At 34.7% G+C, this 18,469-nt stretch overlaps 2 protein-coding genes across 30 annotated transcripts in view; both read right to left on the bottom strand.

The window, feature by feature from the left end:
- The window catches only part of LOC141376703 (uncharacterized), a 205,706-nt gene that overhangs the window by 24,436 nt on the left and 162,801 nt on the right, over positions 1-18,469 (bottom strand). The window lies entirely within an intron of this gene.
- The window catches only part of cadpsa (Ca2+-dependent activator protein for secretion a), a 252,412-nt gene that overhangs the window by 157,203 nt on the left and 76,740 nt on the right, over positions 1-18,469 (bottom strand). For all 29 annotated transcript variants that reach the window (XM_073916631.1, XM_068224318.2, XM_068224327.2 and 26 more), the window contains exons 5-6: positions 3,792-3,872; positions 1,354-1,587 (exon numbers count right to left, since the gene is read on the bottom strand). In XM_073916631.1, the coding sequence (XP_073772732.1) occupies positions 1,354-1,587; positions 3,792-3,872 (315 nt within the window). The remainder of the gene's footprint in view (positions 1-1,353; positions 1,588-3,791; positions 3,873-18,469) is intronic.

Raw genomic sequence — 18,469 nt, 5'->3', positions numbered from 1 at the left:
ACGAGGATGTTTTTGCAGTGTAAGATGAATAAGTTATGAACAATACTTTTACAGCATTTATTAATCATAGTTCAACATTTAAAAATGTATTATTAACATCCAAATTCATGCTTGTTACCATTAATTAATGCACTGTGAGTTAAACTAACACTGAAAAACTGTATAAGGTTAACTAACATGAACAAATACTGTACACTGTAAAAATGCAGGGTTCCACTCAATTCATCCATGTTGTCCAAATAAAAATTAAGTTAACTTAAAACTTTTAACAAATTTATGTGGATTGAACATAAAAAAATGAAGTTGTCCAAATGAAATCTTAAGAATTGTGTTGTTTTAGCTCATTGTAAATAAGTAGTTTGAACGAGCAAAAAATATATTTTGAGTGTAGTAAATGCATTGTTCATTATTTGTTCATGTTAGTGAATGCATTAAATGACAATACCTAATACAACCTTATTGTAAAGTGTTACCAATTAATTTTACTAATACTGTACCAGTAAATGGACTGCTGTTAACCTTGGTAGATCATATGTATGTATGCCTTTAGAAAATTCCTAACTGTGTTTTAATGCCAAAAAGACGTAGTAAATTATCTTTTATGTATTGTATTCTAAATTAAATTTGGTTCATGCATTTTATTCTGAAACCCAATTCAGATCATTCCACAGATGTACTTTATAGTTGTGGTGTAAATCAAAAGGCTGCTTGTTCAAATGGCTGTTTTTTGGCCTAAAAATAAAAAGAGGAAAAAGGGAAATTACCTAATTGCCTAAATTAGTTTATCTCAGGAGTCCTTTGAGATATCTACCTCAGTTGTAAAATATGAGCATACTATTTTCTCTTTTATTTTGTCCTTTGTCACTTACCTCAGCTATAGCTAAATTTTGACAAAAAGGATCTAAAAAAACTCAAAGACGTTTTATAAAACTAATCTCATGCTAATAAGTTACAAACTATCCATAACATCCTGCTTTTCCTTCATATGCCGCCATATTTGTCCTAAATTGTTGTCAACCCACAAAATAATTTCACCCTAAGCTGAAAGATAAATGATGTATATCAAAGTGTTTGTCTCTTGTGGTTTGAATACAGTCAGTACTTTTTTAGACAGGGATATTACACTAATCCAGAAATATACACCACACTTTCTATAAAATAAACTTTAAACAGCATTTTGTTCATTGTAGAAATGAACTTCTACATGCTTGGTGATCAGCCGATCCGTTAACTGCAGTCTTGACATCGATACCTATGAGATCTCCTTGTTTAGAGTGTCACAAGGTCATGTTTTGAACAACATTCCCGGAAAAAGTGACACTCTAATCCATGCAGTTAAACAGGAACACTTACCTCCAGTGTGAAAGACAAAACAACGTCAGACTTGGAGAGCTGGTTCTCGTCCTCCTGGCCCATGTCAATGATGGATGTGTTGTGGCCTCTCTTGAGCTTCTGCAGTTTAAACTCTCCTCCTTTGGACACTGGCATGCTTTCCAGATTGGCCATCAGCAGGTTCACCGATGACTTCAGCTCCTCAATGTACATGGCCTCCATGTCCCTGGACACAAACTTAGGGAAGCGGCCAGCCTGTTCAAGCAGGTAAAGAGAGAAAAAACAATTCTTTAGAATTAGAATGTCTTAATTGGCATTGTACTATGTGCATCTACATTTTTTTTTGACTTCCAGTACAAAAAATCAACAAGCACACACATACAATGGCAAGTGAAACATGTAAAGAAATATAGAGCAAATAGTGCAAGGCAAGTACAGCAAGCAATGACAACATTGCAATAACTGTTTTTTTACTTGGATGTTTTGTCTTGTTTCTAGTCCAAATATCTAAAAATTCTTAAAATTAAGAAGCATTTTCTAGACAAGTAAAAGATATGATCCTGTTTAAATAAATAATAAGTCAATTTTTAGTGATTTTTCCTTAAAACAAGCAAAATATTCCTCCAATGGGGTAAGCTAAGTAAAGCTATTTTGTTTTCTTTTGACATAAGATTATTTTCCATAAAGAAAAACATTTTTTTGAACAAGCATTGCAGGATAAAGTCCATTAAGTCAGTATTGTACAGAGATTAAAGCAGAAATGAGATGTAGTAAATATTAGAGGTAGACGAATTTTCAACTAAATTCACCTTTATTTGTATAGTGCTTTTACAATGTAAATTGTGTCAAAAGCAGTTTCACAATAAAACTCAAGAGCTTAGGTGCTGAGAAATTAAATATTTAAGTTGAATTTTTTGATGGTATGTTTATAAAAACATTTCAAGAATCCAGAGGTTTGTGCCTTAAGTGATTGATAGCTTTTTCCAGAGTGTATCAGAATGAAAAGAAGTGTGAACGATACTTTTGGCAAATTTTGGGCTCTCATATGCAGAAATATATATATATATATATATATATATATATATATATATATATATATATATATATATATATATATATATATATATATATATATATATATATATATAGTAAAAGTCAAAATTATTAGCTCTCCTGAATTATTAGTCCTCGTTTATTTTCCCCCAATTTCTGTTTAACAGAGGGAAGATTTTTTCAACACATTTCTAAACATAAAAGTTTTAATAACTCATTTCTAATAACTGATTTATTTTATCTTTGCCATGATGACAGCAAATGATAATTTACTAGATATTTTCAAGACACTTCTATACAGCTTAAAGTGACATTTAAAGGCTTAAATTTAAAGTTAACTAGGCAGGTTGGGGTAATTAAGCAAGTTATTGTATAACGATGGGTTTTTTGTAGACTATCAAAGAAACATAGCTTAAAGGGGCTAATAATTTTGACCTTAAAATGGTTTTAAAAACAATTAAACTGCTTTTATTCTAGCCAAAATAAAACAAATAAGACTTTCTCCAGAAGAAAGAATATTATTAGACATACTGTGAAAATTTGCTTGCTCTGTAAAACATCATTTGGGAAATATTAAAAAATAAATAAATAAAAATAGAGAAGGGGCTAATAAATCTGACTTCAACTGTATTTAGAGAGGTTGTCTGTTATCTTAATCACATGCAAATTGGTCATGTGTGTAATTTGAAAAGTAAAAATTCACCTGCAATTTTTGCCAAACACAGTGGTCCTTTGACAGTACTAGTCCTGTGCAAAACATGTATCTAACACATATATCCTTGTGCATCATTTTATCAATTTTTTGATGAAGAGTGGAGTATTTTGAAAGTGTGGTGAGCTTTGGGTTATACAGTATTAATACACACTATGCCACACAATTTGCAGAAAGAGAAAGCTGAAAACCATGAGAAGAGCAAAAAACTTATAACATGTATGGAGTTTATAGAAGCGTTTGGTAAGGAACATTGATCTGTTTATGATATTCCTCTGTTTATGATATGATATTTGATTTATATTTATATTTTTTAATCAAACCTCCTTGGAATCATAATCCCAGAGATTATCAGTAAATCAGGAAAAAAAGAGCTTTACTTTGATAAAAGAAAGCAGTTATTAGAAATGAGTTATTAAAACTACTGTATTATGTTTAGAAATGTGTTCTCTCATTTAAACAGAAATTGGGGAAAAACATATAGTTTACAGTGGGGCTAATAATTCTGGAGGGCTAATAATTCTGATTTCAACTGTACTGGGTATGTATGTGGGATTGAGTGTGGTGTGACACATAGTTCCCAGGTAATACTAATTCCATCTAAATAGGGGATAGGAGTGACATAACCAGACATTGTGGTTCTGTACTATATCTAACTTTACTTTGTGTGTAGTATTTAAAGATGGACACTTACTTTTGTGAATTGATCAGCCATTTGCAGTCGCCCATCCAGTTCTCTTCTGATTTGGGCAGCCTGTTCATCAGGATTGTCCAGCTGTAATACACAAAACATTTTACTGGATCTACACTGACATTTCAATCACCTTTACTCCAGGTTACAGGATCAACCTGTATCTGACCTTCAACATTACAATAAACAATGTCAAAATATATCAGCTGCATAGAAAAGGTCATCATTTACTAATACTCACATTCACTGTGTGTTTGTGTGCGTTTACATAAGTTTATTAAATGTAAAAGGGCAATGCAGATCAGACCCAAATAAGAAAGTTCAAAAAGTAGAATGAATTTAATTGATCAAAAGTACAGTAAGAGTAAAATAAATGCATTCATTATTTAAAATATTTATCTTTTAAAAAATTATGGTATATATTTTTGTTAATAAAAATAATCCCCTTTTTCTAATTTTTATTTGTTAAAGAATCCTGAAAAAAAGCATCAAAGTCTACACAAAAAATACCATTCATTTATGCATTTTCCTTCGATTTAGTCTCTATTTCAGAGGTCACCACAGTGAAATGAACTGCCAACTATTCCAGCATATGTTTTACATAGCAGATGTCCTTTCAGCGGCAACCCAATACAGGGAAACACCCAAACATATAACTATATGGCCAATTTAGTTTTTTATTGAATTCACCAATACCACATGTCTTTGGACTGTGGGGGAAAACCAGAGCACCCGGTGGAAACCCACATTAACATGGTAAAAACATACAAACTCAACACAGAAATCCCAACTGGCCCAGGCAGGACTCTAACCAGCGACGTTCCTCTTATCAGGCGACAGTGCTAACCACTGAGCCACAGTGCCACAAAAATATTACTATAACTGTTTTTGACATTGAAAATGATCTTGAGCATCAAGTCAGCTTATCAATGACTGATTCATTTCTCATAACGTCACCAAGAGAAAGTGACTTTAAAATGTTAAAATTGACTGTTGATCCTTACACAAACATAAAAAAATATATATATTTTTAATGTATTTTCATGTCACAACCTATTTTAATACGTTAAATGGCAAAATATACAACTGTAACTAAGCACATTTTGTACTGCATAAATGTATGTGTCCATACTCATGTACAGTACTTGCTTCTGAGGACCAAATATTTCTCTCGAGTGCACCATAAAGGAAGTTTGAATCTTTATTCATAATTCTGACTGTCATTTGACAACCAGAAATATATCCTGAGTAATCTACATGGATATGGTGTATATACACACAGACACACACACACACAGACACACACACACAGACACACACACACACACACACACACACACACACACACACACACACACCCACACACACCCACACACACACACAGATAATGGAGATTAGGACATAGGCATAATGTATTTTAAACTGTTTATTATATGGCTCAACCCCATCCCCCAACCCAAACCCAACAATCAGAGGTAATTTATGGCAAAATATTAATGTGATAAGACTAAGTTTGAATTTAAGCATTTTGAATTACGGCGACACAAGGCATGTCCTAGTAAACCAGCTCAGAAGAGTACAACTAGATCATACCCATGTCGTTATACAGAAGTCTTTCTTGTAAACAGAGGTGGGTAGAGTATCCAAAATCTATACTTAAATAAACGTACAAGTTCTTGCAGAATTTTTATTAAAAAAAAGTAAAAGTACCAATCTCAATGTCACCGACTCTGTCCCAGTCATTCCCCTCGCTGGCCAGCAAAGGTCATCATCCACTGACTGATTAGCACTCACACCTGCACTACATCTCCTAATCACCTGGCTCACACTTATAAGCAGCACACACCCACAGCTTCATTGCGAAGTCTTGTTCTGCCCCGGCTAACACTACTGAGCGTTCTTTCCGCCTGCTTTCCCGTTGTGATCTTGCTTCGTTTATTGACCCAGTCCTGTCTGCCGCCTGCCTTGTACCTCAGCCTGAATCCCGACTTTGATCCTAACCACCTGCCTTGAACTTTAGCCTGCTTACCGACTCTGATACTAGCCGCCTGCCTCTGACCCATGCCTGCATACTCATCCTGTGTTTATCTGCCGCCAGCCCAACGACGATATACAACTGTGTTTGATGTGAGTTTGCGCACGCACAACATCTGTGTGCTATTTGTTATTAAACTGTGTTTAATAAAAATACTGCAAATGGATCCCTCTGTGTCAGCCACTTCGTTACACTTAAAAGTTACTAAAGTAAAAGTAAAAAAGTATTTGATAAAAAAATTACTCAAGTAAATAGTTACTGGTTATTTTTCTTTATATATATACAACTGAGGTCAAAATAATTTGCCCTCCTGTGAAATTTTTTCTTTTTCAAACATTTCCCAAATTATGCTTACCAGAGCAAGAAATTCTTCACAGTATTTTCTATGATAATTTCTCTTCTGGTGAAAGTCTTGTTTTATATCGACTTAACCCTTGTGTGGTGTTCGTATTTTTGTTACTCAGCCAGTGTTTATGGGTCTAGTGGACCCGCTAGAGTTTTGGCTTAACACAATCAAACAATTTAATGGTAAATTACTCAACAAAAGTTTAACTAATCCCAATTACAAGCCATATAAACAGCAAACATGGTTAATTTTTCCCCTTTACCTTTGTTAGATCAAATTGATGAATTAATGTGCTTCTCGTTTTTTTTTTTTTTTTTAGTATTATTAATGTTATGAAAAAAATAAAACCCACAGATTTGTTTTTTCGTATTGTTCCCACCATGGTCATGGACATCATGATCAGAAGCTCCTCTCTCCTCCACGATCAATTGCAAGGCCCTCGCAGCAGATAATCTTTTGGCCATCTTGATCCCTTGTGTTAAGGTACCATACTGGCAAAGTCTTATTTACTCTGCCCCTAATTTGCAGATGGGACAGGGTATGAGAAAAAAAGCTTGGTTCCCGCAAGAGAGAGGGTAAAATGTGCGGGAAACCATGATTTGTCCTTCACCAAAATTGACCAAAATTGTTTTCCCAAAATTGGGTTCATGTGTGTTCTAATAGGTCTTCTGCAGTATTTGTGATGATCGAGATGCAGTTCAACAGATGATTCATCAGAAAAATCTACCTACTGCCACTTTTCCAAATGATCAACTAGAAGTCAAGCTGTTATTCGTTGCTCTTACAATTAGGATTGACAACAAAACTTTTCTCAGGTAGTGCACATTGCCAAATGTTTTAGGACACCCTTCCAAACACTCAAATGCATGATTTCCAATCCCTTCCATGGCCACAGGTTTATCATATTGATTACAGACATGCAGATACTTCTTCAAGCATTTGTACCATGGTCAACTATTAATGGTTTTACCATATCAAAGTGAGAACAATGGCAACTTAGTCACAAAGTAGTAGGTCATGTAAAATCATGTTTGTATGTGTGTATAAGTGAGAGAAAGAGATCTTTGCACACCTTGATATGATTGAGTAAATAAAATATAAGCAGCTCAGCTTTCAGAACATAGTAAACACAGTAAGTGAATTAATGCACACACACACACACTATAATTTGCTGTTTTACTCCATATAACTCCATATAAACGCCAGAAACTTTTTTGCCTAAAGGGTTAATGGTGACAACCGATGATCAACTGTAAAATTTACACATTTTTCCTCCTGCCAACAGGGCAAACCAGCAACAACAAGAATGCATGATTATATGGTGTCAAGTCTTTGCAAACAAAAAAAGTGGTTATAATGGACGTCAATGGTGCAAAAACAGCCACTAACATAATGAAAGGGTAGTCTATTTGAACAACACAAAAGGGTTTAATAGCCTAAAGAGAAAGAACAACACAAGGGTGTGTAAAGGATGACTTGAATTGTAATTTTCTTGCACAGATGACTAGCCTTTAAGCTAACTGCTTTTAAAGCTAGAAAAATCTTGCTTGCCAAGAAAGATTCACTTTAGTACTACTTTAATTAGCAATTGTTGTTATTCTACCACTTAGGGCCCAGCCAAAAAATCAACACTTATCTGGCAGCCGGAAGGGTATAAAAAATTCAGCATGTCAATTTTCATCCTACAAACGTCTTTGTTTTTGATTTAAGACCAAGAAAAACAACACCATACGATGTGGCCTATGTATGTTTGATACCAAAGGGTTTGAACTAATGGTAAGTTCAGAGCATTATGAGGGAAGAATTGGCCAGTCAGATCCATGGTCGGGTGGAGAGCCATCTGGACAGGCTGAGTCCACGGTGTCCCCCTTCCTGACTCCAGCTGGGCTAAAATCAGTCCTCAAAAAGCTACAAACACCTACACGCTACCATGAGGATTCCTACATGCAAGTGCACACACAAACACACAGACACACAGACACACAGACACACAGACACACAGACACACAGACACACACACACACACACGCACACGCACACGCACACGCACACACACACACACACACGGACACACACACACACACACACCAATGCTCTTACAGCATATGCACCGCTCATACAGAACAATGAGTGCATATAATTGTGCAGACAAACCTAATTACAACACATGCTCACACCACACAGGCATGAGTTTGTGTCCAAGTTCTGTCCCACACATCCAGTACATGTACACACACTTCACATGACGCCAGTGTGTGGGAGTTTTCATAATGACATGCTTAATGTTTGTGACAAATAACAGGACAGGTGTTCAAGACACAGATAAGTCTCTTCCAAGATTCTTTCCACCTGTGCTATGATAACTAGCCAGGCAATTTCAAGGTGTTTCAGACCTGTTTTATAGAATTTCTTCAATCCTCAAGCTTTTTTCATAAAACAGGAAAAAACTTGACCTGTTTGCTCTTTCTTTTTGCTCTTGCTAGATTCTTGCATTGTTATTTTGAGTTTGAAAGCAGAGGCTTGGTTCTTTGTTTTGATATATACTATGCTCATACAATCCTACACTGTAAAACCCAATAAGTTAAGGTAACTCAAACCATTTGAAGAAACAGACTGCAACAAACCATTTTAGTTCAAAAACGAATCCTAATGAGTACTACGAAAATAAAGAGAACTCAAACCAACTGAGTACCGTAAAACCCAATAATTTAAGGCAACTTAAACCATTTGAGGAAACCGATTGCCACAAACCATTTGAGTTCAAAAAACTAATCTATTTAAGTACTGTGAACTTATTCTATGTAAGTTGCAGTTATGAGGTATTTAACTCATTACCTTCAACACTGAGTTCAAAACTCTTTTTTAAAATGAGTAAAATTAACTTTCAGTAAATTTTGAGTTAACTACACTCATTGCATTTGATAAAGTTGACTGTTGGGTTTTACAGTGTAGCAGAAAGTTTTCTCGGATCTGTCAAATTTAGTCAAAATCATCAAAACTTCTGGCAGTAGCTTGAAACTTTAAAAAATGTTGGCAGGGAAAAGTTAACAGGATCCAAATGCAGTGTTTATAATAGAACTAAACTAAACCAAAAAGGTAGCACATTTTTATTTGTTATATGCAAATATTTAACCCTCTATCTCTGCCTCGGCTGTGTCAGATAAACAGCACAGTGACAGACAAGAAGGAAGTAGATCTCACGTAACATTTGTGAGAAATACTACTGTAGGAACTTTACCAATTCTTATTCAATGTATTTGTTGTGGTTTACGCAAACACACACACACACACACTGCAAATATGAGAGGATACATGCTAATATCCATTGCTGTATGGTCATGCTAATATCCATTGAGCACGTCTAGTTTTGTTGATATTATTATACATGTTACTTTGGAGATATGTTAATACATGGCTGTCAATAAAATCAGTGGGCAGGAAAACCTCACTCCTACGTCACGTTGCTGTGGCCTCAAAATTGGAGGGATTTGGATTGTATTTTAACATCAGGAAATTTTAAAAAAGGGACTTAATGTCTTTATATCAACCCAAAATGACTGTGGACACACTACGCACACGCTCTGTCCAAACAGCTTACAAAAGATGATTTCACCATAGGTGCCCTTTAAGTCAGAAGTCATTAAACAGAACTACCTAGACTTAATGTAGAAACTATACTGTTTTCCCTAAACAGCATAGTTGTGAGCGGTGCCAAACATTATAAAAGAGATATTAGCTTCTGAAGCTGCAACAGAGCAGCTCCTCATTCTGCTGTGATAGACTGAAGCATTCAATGCTAAAGATGAATCAGCATTCAGTCTTTCTCACACAAGCCTTATGTCTAAGCTGCCTTTTTCTTTGTGTTGACATCGCAATGACAAACCAGCTAATACAGAAAAAACTGTCACCACAGTCATTTTGCTGCTCAGTGAGGCTTTTAATTAGCTCTTAATTTATTTATCTGCTCTATCTTTGAGCCTGGCACACCATAACTTGAAAATAAATGTAAAGGAGATGCATGGCCTCTACTGTGACACCTTTGATACACTGGGAGATTGAGCGAGGCTATTTTCAAGTCATTGGAGCTTGATAAAATGTACAATATATCCAAGCAAGGCCTTCACAGGAGTCAAACATTTATTATCAAGAGTGCAATGACACATCAGAACTTGTTGAGATTTCCTTGCACTGGTAAATGAAGCAATGCATGATGTTATTGCCTGATGATAATCAGATTTAGCGCAAACAAGACATGTGGAATTAAATTAATGTGCCTAATCTAAGTCAGCAAAGGCAGAGAGATTGTCCGCCCTGTGTGTTTATGTGTGTGTGCTAATGTTGTCAAACACACAGTGTCATTAAGATCAGCGTTTTTTCCCCCCAAAAATATTCCATTAATATTTACACAACCTCATGCTGTTCCAGTGGAGTTAAAGAGAATAAGCATTATTTAAAAAAATTGAGACACTTTTTTATGTATTACCTTTTATTTTTAAATAGATTGTAATTTTGCTTTTAATTCTGTGATATTTTATTTTAAGTTAAAAGTGTCTTCTTGCAAAAAACTGAAAATACAATACGGGGTTCAAAACATTTTATTTAATTTCCGTTCATTTCAAGACCTAAACAAAATATTTTAGTTTAAAAAAAAATTGACCAAGGATGGCTTAAAATGGTTAATGGTGCTTTGGTCTAAGGCTTTACAATAGCCCACCTAACCCATCACCCTACTTGTTCCAAACCTGTTTGACTTTCTTTCTTCTCTTGAACACAAAAGAAGTTAATTTTGAGAAAGATTGAAACCTGTAACCTTTGACCTGTCTGTGTTTACAGGTTTTCAGCTTTCTTCAAAAATTCATCTTTAGTGTTCAACAGTAGAAATAAACTGGCTTGCAACCACTTGAAGGTGAGTAAACCATAAGTAAATTTTCATTTTTGAGTGAATTGTCCTTTTAAAGGAAACCTACTGTAGGTAACCCCTTTTTTTCAGATTTAATATGAGTCTTTTGTGTCTCCAGAATGTGTCTGTAAAGTCTCAGCTCAAAACACCCATCAGATTGTTTATTATACCGTTTATAAGATTCCATCTTACGTTTCTATGTGCCTTTCTGCGTGCCTTAATCTCCTCCTCGCTGCGTCAGACAACAGACAGACTTACAGGGAGATTTCATGTATCGTTTGTGAGAAATAATACAATAAGAACTTTACCAATGAGTATTTGATGCATTTCATGTGCTAAGTTGCAATGATGAGTCACACACAATGTCGTTACAAAGTTTACGCGCACACACACACATACACACGGCAAATGTTGCAGGATACAGGTTAATCTCCGCTGCTGTATGGATATCTGTTATGTTAAATGTACAAAATAAACGTGATTTATTGTCCACAAACCAGGATTGAATCGTCTTTCATTTATAATTGTTCTGACACGTGGCTGTGGTGATGAAGTAAAGCTGAAGTAAATCGCTGTAATTCATTACACACGTGCACTGTTTTAAAACATTTGAAACTTGTAAAACTCACTCTTGATCACATTTGATGATGATTGATGATCCTAGCAAACTGGACAGACCTTTTATTCTGGGTTGCTTTGTGCACGTCCTGTCTTGTTGATATGATTACACATGTGACTACCTGGACATGTTAATACGCAGCTGTCAATCAATTCGGTGGGTGGGGAGAGCGCACTCCTACATCAAGTTGCTGTCGTTCTAAAAACTGCTCCAATTGGTCCACCATTTTTATGTTGTTAAATTGAAAAAAAAAACACACACTGGGTGTGTTTATATCAACCCAATATGACAGTCTAAACACATATGTCTGTCCAAACACTGTGAAAAGTAGATTTTTCACCATAGGTGCCCTTTTTTTATGCACCAGATAAAAAACACACCTGAAATACATTTGCTAAAGGTGGCTTTTCGCTGAGGAATCCTTAATAAGCTCATTAAATTGCAGTTTCTGAAGAATGACTAAGAATGTGTATGACTGTTCACCTTCAGCATTTGTTGAAGGAAAAACAAGTGTAGAGAAAACAATGGAAAATACAAACAATTTAGTTTTTAATTTTGATGAACATGCTTGCCATGCTATTGGTTTTAATTTTGGATGAGTGCTTTAAAATGTATAAGTTCATCTGCTAACTCCATTTCAGTTAAGATTTGGTTACAGAGAAACGCAGCTCTTCTGAAGTCAAGGAGACGATGGTAATTAAAAACGCCAAAGTGTTGGTTTACAGTGTTGTATGAATTGAATTTGCGGTTAAGCTCTGCAACCAATCTATCAATAACCAGTAGGCTATAAACATGCTGGATCACGACCTGATCTGTATTCAAGTGCTTTTTAAGCTTTATCTGGAGTTGAGAGTCTAATTTGTAGCCTACACCAAAGACACTGTTGGAGAAATTAGTTTTTGTTGTTGCTTTGAATATGTCAAACCCATATCAGAACAATTGTCAGCAAACCTTAGAATATATATATATATATATATATATATATATATATATATATATATATATATATATATATATATATATATATATATATATATATATATATATATATATATATATATATATATTTAAATATGTAATAATATTAATAATAATAGAAATATTGCAAATAAAACCAGCAGTGTGTACTGGGTTGTGGCTGGAAGGGCATCCACTGCATAAAAGATATGCTGGAAGAATTGGCGGCTCATTCTGCTTTGGCGACCTTTGAAATATAGACTAAGCTGAAGGAAAAGGAATGAATGAATGAATGAATGAATGAATGAATGAATGAATGAATGAATATTGCAGTAATATTATTATCAGGATCTGCTTCTAACTATACTTTTTAAGTTTTAGGGTTAGGCTTAAAAGAAGGTTGAGGGTTTAATAATACATTTGTAGTAGTTACAAACTTTTCACTGGCAAAATTTTTCAAGCACAATGCAGTTATTTTGCTATATATCCATGCAATCAAATTGACTGCACGCACCATATGAGCTTAGTCTAAAGGTGACTTCTGAGTGAACTGTGCTTCATACACTGCTACAGTATTGAGTCAATAGTATTGACAAAAAAGAGAAAAGCCTTAAGCAAGTAGAATAATCTGCAAGTGTTACAATGCAATAGTATGCTAATCAGCTAACAGCATGCTACAACTGCTCGATGTTTAGCTTGTGTGGTACTTGAATAAATATTGAGTGACTATTTTTAGCCTATGTTGAAGTCTGCCTATGTTACTATGTTAATAAGTCTGAAACAAAATAAAAAAGATGAATATACAAAAGAGCCAGTTTATTAAAGTAATCAGTGGACCACCTTAGTGATTTGTAGCATTAGCTTCAGTTTAGCAGTAGAACACAATGAAAACAAAGTCTCTCCCCTTCCAGATATAAACCTTAGATGACCTGCTGTGCACTCAGAATGTTCAGGAGTGCTTCTTAAACTGTGCTAGTTAAATATTTAGTCTGTTTGGTAAAGTTAGTTCTTCTGGGACTGAGGCAACTCAGTGGAGCGCTGATTAGCGTGGGTGTAACGGTGGTTAGCATCCAAATCCGCATGATGGAGGCGTACAAAACTAGCAGGGGGTGAACTTTAATGCTAGACATCTGATTTCATTTTTTTTTTTTTTTTTTTCAAGACACACAGTTACACCCACAATAGATCTTTAAAATAAAAGCTAAGTCAGTATTTTATTGTAAACATCTCTCTTCCTATCATTAGGTTTTATTATAGTAAAAATGTAGAGGCCACGCTTATTAGAGGGGTTGTTTATCATTTGTAAAACAGCAGTTGTATAACAAACACCAAGGTTAAACTATGATTTAACTGTTAAACTACAAACTAAAAATATTTTCAAGATGGGTGGTGACCATGGTGGCCATTTTGAAGTCGGCCATCTTGGATCCAACTTTTGTTTTTTCAGTAAGAAGAGGGTCATTTGACACATCAAACTTATTGGGAATTTCACAAGAAAACAATGGTGTATGGTTTTAACATAACTTTATTCCTTCATGAGTTATTTACAAGTTTCTGACCACTTATAAAATGTGTTCAATTGTGTTGGATTGTCAATGAAACCCTCTTCTCCCACTTCTCACACACTGATAGCAACACCGCAGGGGAAATGCCAGCAAAGGCTTTCAGTATCCGTAGTTTCAGGTGCTGCGCATCTTGTATTTTTGTATCTACACAATTTTAATGTTGTTGTGGGACAACATTAGCTTTACTACTTTACTACTTATAGCGATGCTACTGCCAAACACAGCTTGTGTGTTCACACCTGCACTACTCTGCCTCTGATTTGCAAATGATGCATATGTACTCTATCTAAACCAATCATCATGTTCTCAGTTGCACCTCATTCACAGACACACCAATCATCATCACTGGATGGTTACTGTATGTGTCCCGCCCCAACCCCAAACACACACACACACAAACATACACACACACACACACCAGAAAGAGAGGTCCTATAGCTGTCTTAGAGAGAGACGCTGCTTGCATAATACCTGCTTCATTGTTCTAGTGACATGTATTTAATTGTCAGTAACTGGTGAAAGAGTAATTCAATTGATTACTCGTTACTGAAAAAAGTATCACCGTTAGTAACAACGTTTATTTATAGCTCAGTTATTCCCATCACTGGTTATCATGGTTTCCCTACAGCTGGATAGTTGTAGTAAAACCGTGGTCAGCTTTCATAAAGGTGAAGTAAAGCTTTCTGCTTTTCCAACCATCAGGCACCCAATATTTAACTTTTTCTTTTTTCACATAATAAAAATGGACAGAAATCAATGGAAATTTTCATTGAATCAATATTCCAATTTTAGCCTGTTTTTAAAGGAAGGAAGATTGCCTAAGACAGGGTCATGGGTTTAATCGCCATTACTGACTGAGATAAACCACCGGAGGAAGAAAAGCAGAAAACAGAACACTATCAAGATCACTAAATGATTCTAGCTGTAAGAAAAAACCCAGTCTGATTGCCCAGGGCGCTGCTCCTGATCAATAGTGAGGGGATGGGTAATAAGAAGTGATCTGTGCTACTACTGAGCTCAAGCGAGGGGAAAGCGGATCTCAGTGAGCCTTGTTGTAGTCTGATGAAATAGAGGAAAATGGCTGACATCCTCATATCAAAAATGCATGTGATGAATCCGTGCATGAAGACAATTATAGAAGCATGGGTTACTGCAAGAGGAACAAGGCTATGAGCAAGAAACACATCATACACACAGGTGCACACAGTCTCTTGTAATACAGCAATGTCTAATTGATTTTTAGAAGCCGTCTGCTGTTCGCTACATCTGAGCTTCTTTAATTAATGATGTGTTTCTGTTTTGCATTTTTGGTTTTCTTATTGTATATATGGATGAACATTTTCAGCAATCATTGGGGTTATTATATGTTAACTAGGGCTGTACAATATATGAGCATTGTTAATCGTAATGTGAATCGTGATTAGAGTTTACCAGCAGCCACAGTTGAAAACATACATGATTTGTGGAGTCATTGCAAAGTAAAACTATACATTTACCAATTAGTTTATTATTTGCATTGCTTTTATGACCTGTTATAAGTTTAAAGCATTCAGGCACAACAAACTAAAAAGCTACAAACATTATAATTATACATAAATACAAAGACAATATTGATTAATTTACATTTAATTATTCAATTAGTATCACTTTATTTTGATGGTCCGTTTATTGAATTTAAGTTACATTGAATTTACATGCCAACTAATTCTTGTTAGAATATAAGTAGACTGTTAGGTTGGGGTAAGAGTTAAGGTGTGTAAGTTGACATACTTGCTAAGTTTCCTATAGTCAGTTAAATGTCTGTTGTAGAAGCAGTATCAACAGATATTAAGCAGACAGTCTACTAATGCTCAAATGGACTATCAAAGTAAACTGTTACCATTCAATTTGGACCTGAATCCTGCTAGACTTCCTGCAAACCATAAAATACTGTTTATTTAATTTGCATCTTTGCTCTGTATTTATCAATGCTTTTTATTGGTTTATTATATTCTACGTCAAAGACGCCAGAGACGCCTGAACTAGGGCCCGTGGACCAAAGTTGTCCCATGGTAACCTTTGAATGGTTTAGATCAGGGGTGTCCAAACTTTTTGGGCCGAGGGCCAGATGCAAAAAAACAAACGTTGTCGTGGGCCAAATTTTACATACATCACACAGACACGCATATATATATATATATATATATATATATATATATATATATATATATATATATATATATATATATATATATATATATATATATATATATATATATACAGTTGAAGTCAGAATTGTTAGCCCCCCTAAATTATTAGCCCCTGTTTATTTTTTCCCCAATTTCTGTTTAACGGAGAGAAGATTTTTTTCCACACATTTCTAAACATATTAGTTTTAGTAACTCATTTCTAATAACTGATTTATTTTATCTTTGCCATGATGACAGTAAATAATATTTGACTGGATATTTTTAAGACACTTCTATATAGCTTAAAGTGACATTTAAAGGCTTAACTAGGTTAAGCAAGTTAACTTGTTAAGTCAAGGTAATTAGGCAAGTTATTTTATAACAATGGTTTGTTCTGAAGAATTAAGGGGCTAATAATTTTGACCTTAAAATAGTTCATAAAAAAAAATTAAACCGCTTTTTATTCTAGCCGAAATAAAACAAAAGTCTTTCTCCAAAAGAAAAAATATTATCAGACATACTGTAAAAATGTCCTTGCTCTGTTAAACATCATTTGGGAAATATTTAAAAAAGAAGAAATAAATCAAAGAGGGGCTAATAATTCAACTGTGTGTAGATAGATAGATAGATAGATAGATAGATAGATAGATAGATAGATAGATAGATAGATAGATAGACAGACAGACAGACAGACAGACAGACAGACAGACAGACAGACAGACAGACAGACAGACAGACAGACAGACAGACAGACAGACAGACAGACAGACCGACAGACAGGCAGACAGATAGATAGATCATAACAAGAACTGTTGCTTAATTGAATACATGTAATAGCGACACCCGGTGGTTATTTTTTGAATTACGTTCATTTTTGTATAGCGGGCCAGATTCTATTGATATTTATAAAAAGCCTCGCGGGCAGCCAAAAAACTGATTGCGGGCCGCAGATGGCCCGCGGGCCGTAGTTTGGACATGCCTGGTTTAGATGGATGGTTTAGAGCACAGGTCTCAAGCTTTTTCTTGCGACACGCCAAAGACCTGATTGAGACTTGAAGACTTGACTTAGGGCTGTGGGCTGAAAGAAAACATACCTAACTGTATTATATAAAGATTTTTATAAGTAATTTACCTAAGTAATTCCTAATATTTATAAATAACTACAAAACATTGTTTTAAAATATATTAACTGATACAGAATAATATATATATATATATATATATATATATATATATATATATATATATATATATATATAAAAATGAACTTATTACAGTAAAAACATAAACAATATTAATGACACAATGGGGTTTAAATGCTGAATACACTAAGCTAAACCTGCTCGCCGATGTCTTGTGCATTGTCCTTTGTCGAGTGACAGTATTTACATTTTAAACAATCAGATTCATTTAAAAAACAAAACCAATTTGTCAAAGATAATCATTCATTCTTTCTCTGTTCTCAAATGGGATGGTTTGTCAATTTAAACGTTAGCATGGGCCAACTTTGACCCGAGGGCACAAGTTTGGCCATCTCTGGTTTAGAGACATTTCAAAATGAATGCAACCTTTTGTTTGTTTGTTTGTTTGTTTGTTTGTTTGTTTGTTTGTTTGTTTCATTGTTAGAAACTGAGTGAAATTAAATGTTTAACTTAAATGTTGTAAATTAATCGGATTTAGCTTAAATGTACATTCAGTCACCTTATAATGAGAGGGTAATGCAGATACTTTGGTGAGCAAATCAAGGCAAAGGCAGACTCTGCTTGACTAGTTAAATTCCATTGTTCACTATTTTGATGTATACAGTATATATACTAGTTTGGTATAAATATTTACCTTTGGCCCACGGCTCATAGTGATATTTGGTTTTTGGCCCTTCATACGGAAAAATTTGGGCACCCTTGTTCTACGCACTCTCTTACAAAATCATCCCAATCAATCTAGAATTATGAATTCTCTCCAAATTGAGCCATTCATTTTATCTGGTCAAAGTATACTCAACATCGCAATATGTATTGCAGAAATATTAAACATCGCAGAGTTTTTTCCAATATCATGCAGCTCTACCATGAACCCATATGAATTATGAGC

This window comes from Danio rerio, chromosome 11 (assembly GCF_049306965.1).
Source record: "Danio rerio strain Tuebingen ecotype United States chromosome 11, GRCz12tu, whole genome shotgun sequence".
Lineage (NCBI taxonomy): Eukaryota > Metazoa > Chordata > Actinopteri > Cypriniformes > Danionidae > Danio > Danio rerio.
Note: the sequence above shows the minus strand (reverse complement) of the source record. Positions and strands in the feature narration are given on the sequence as shown.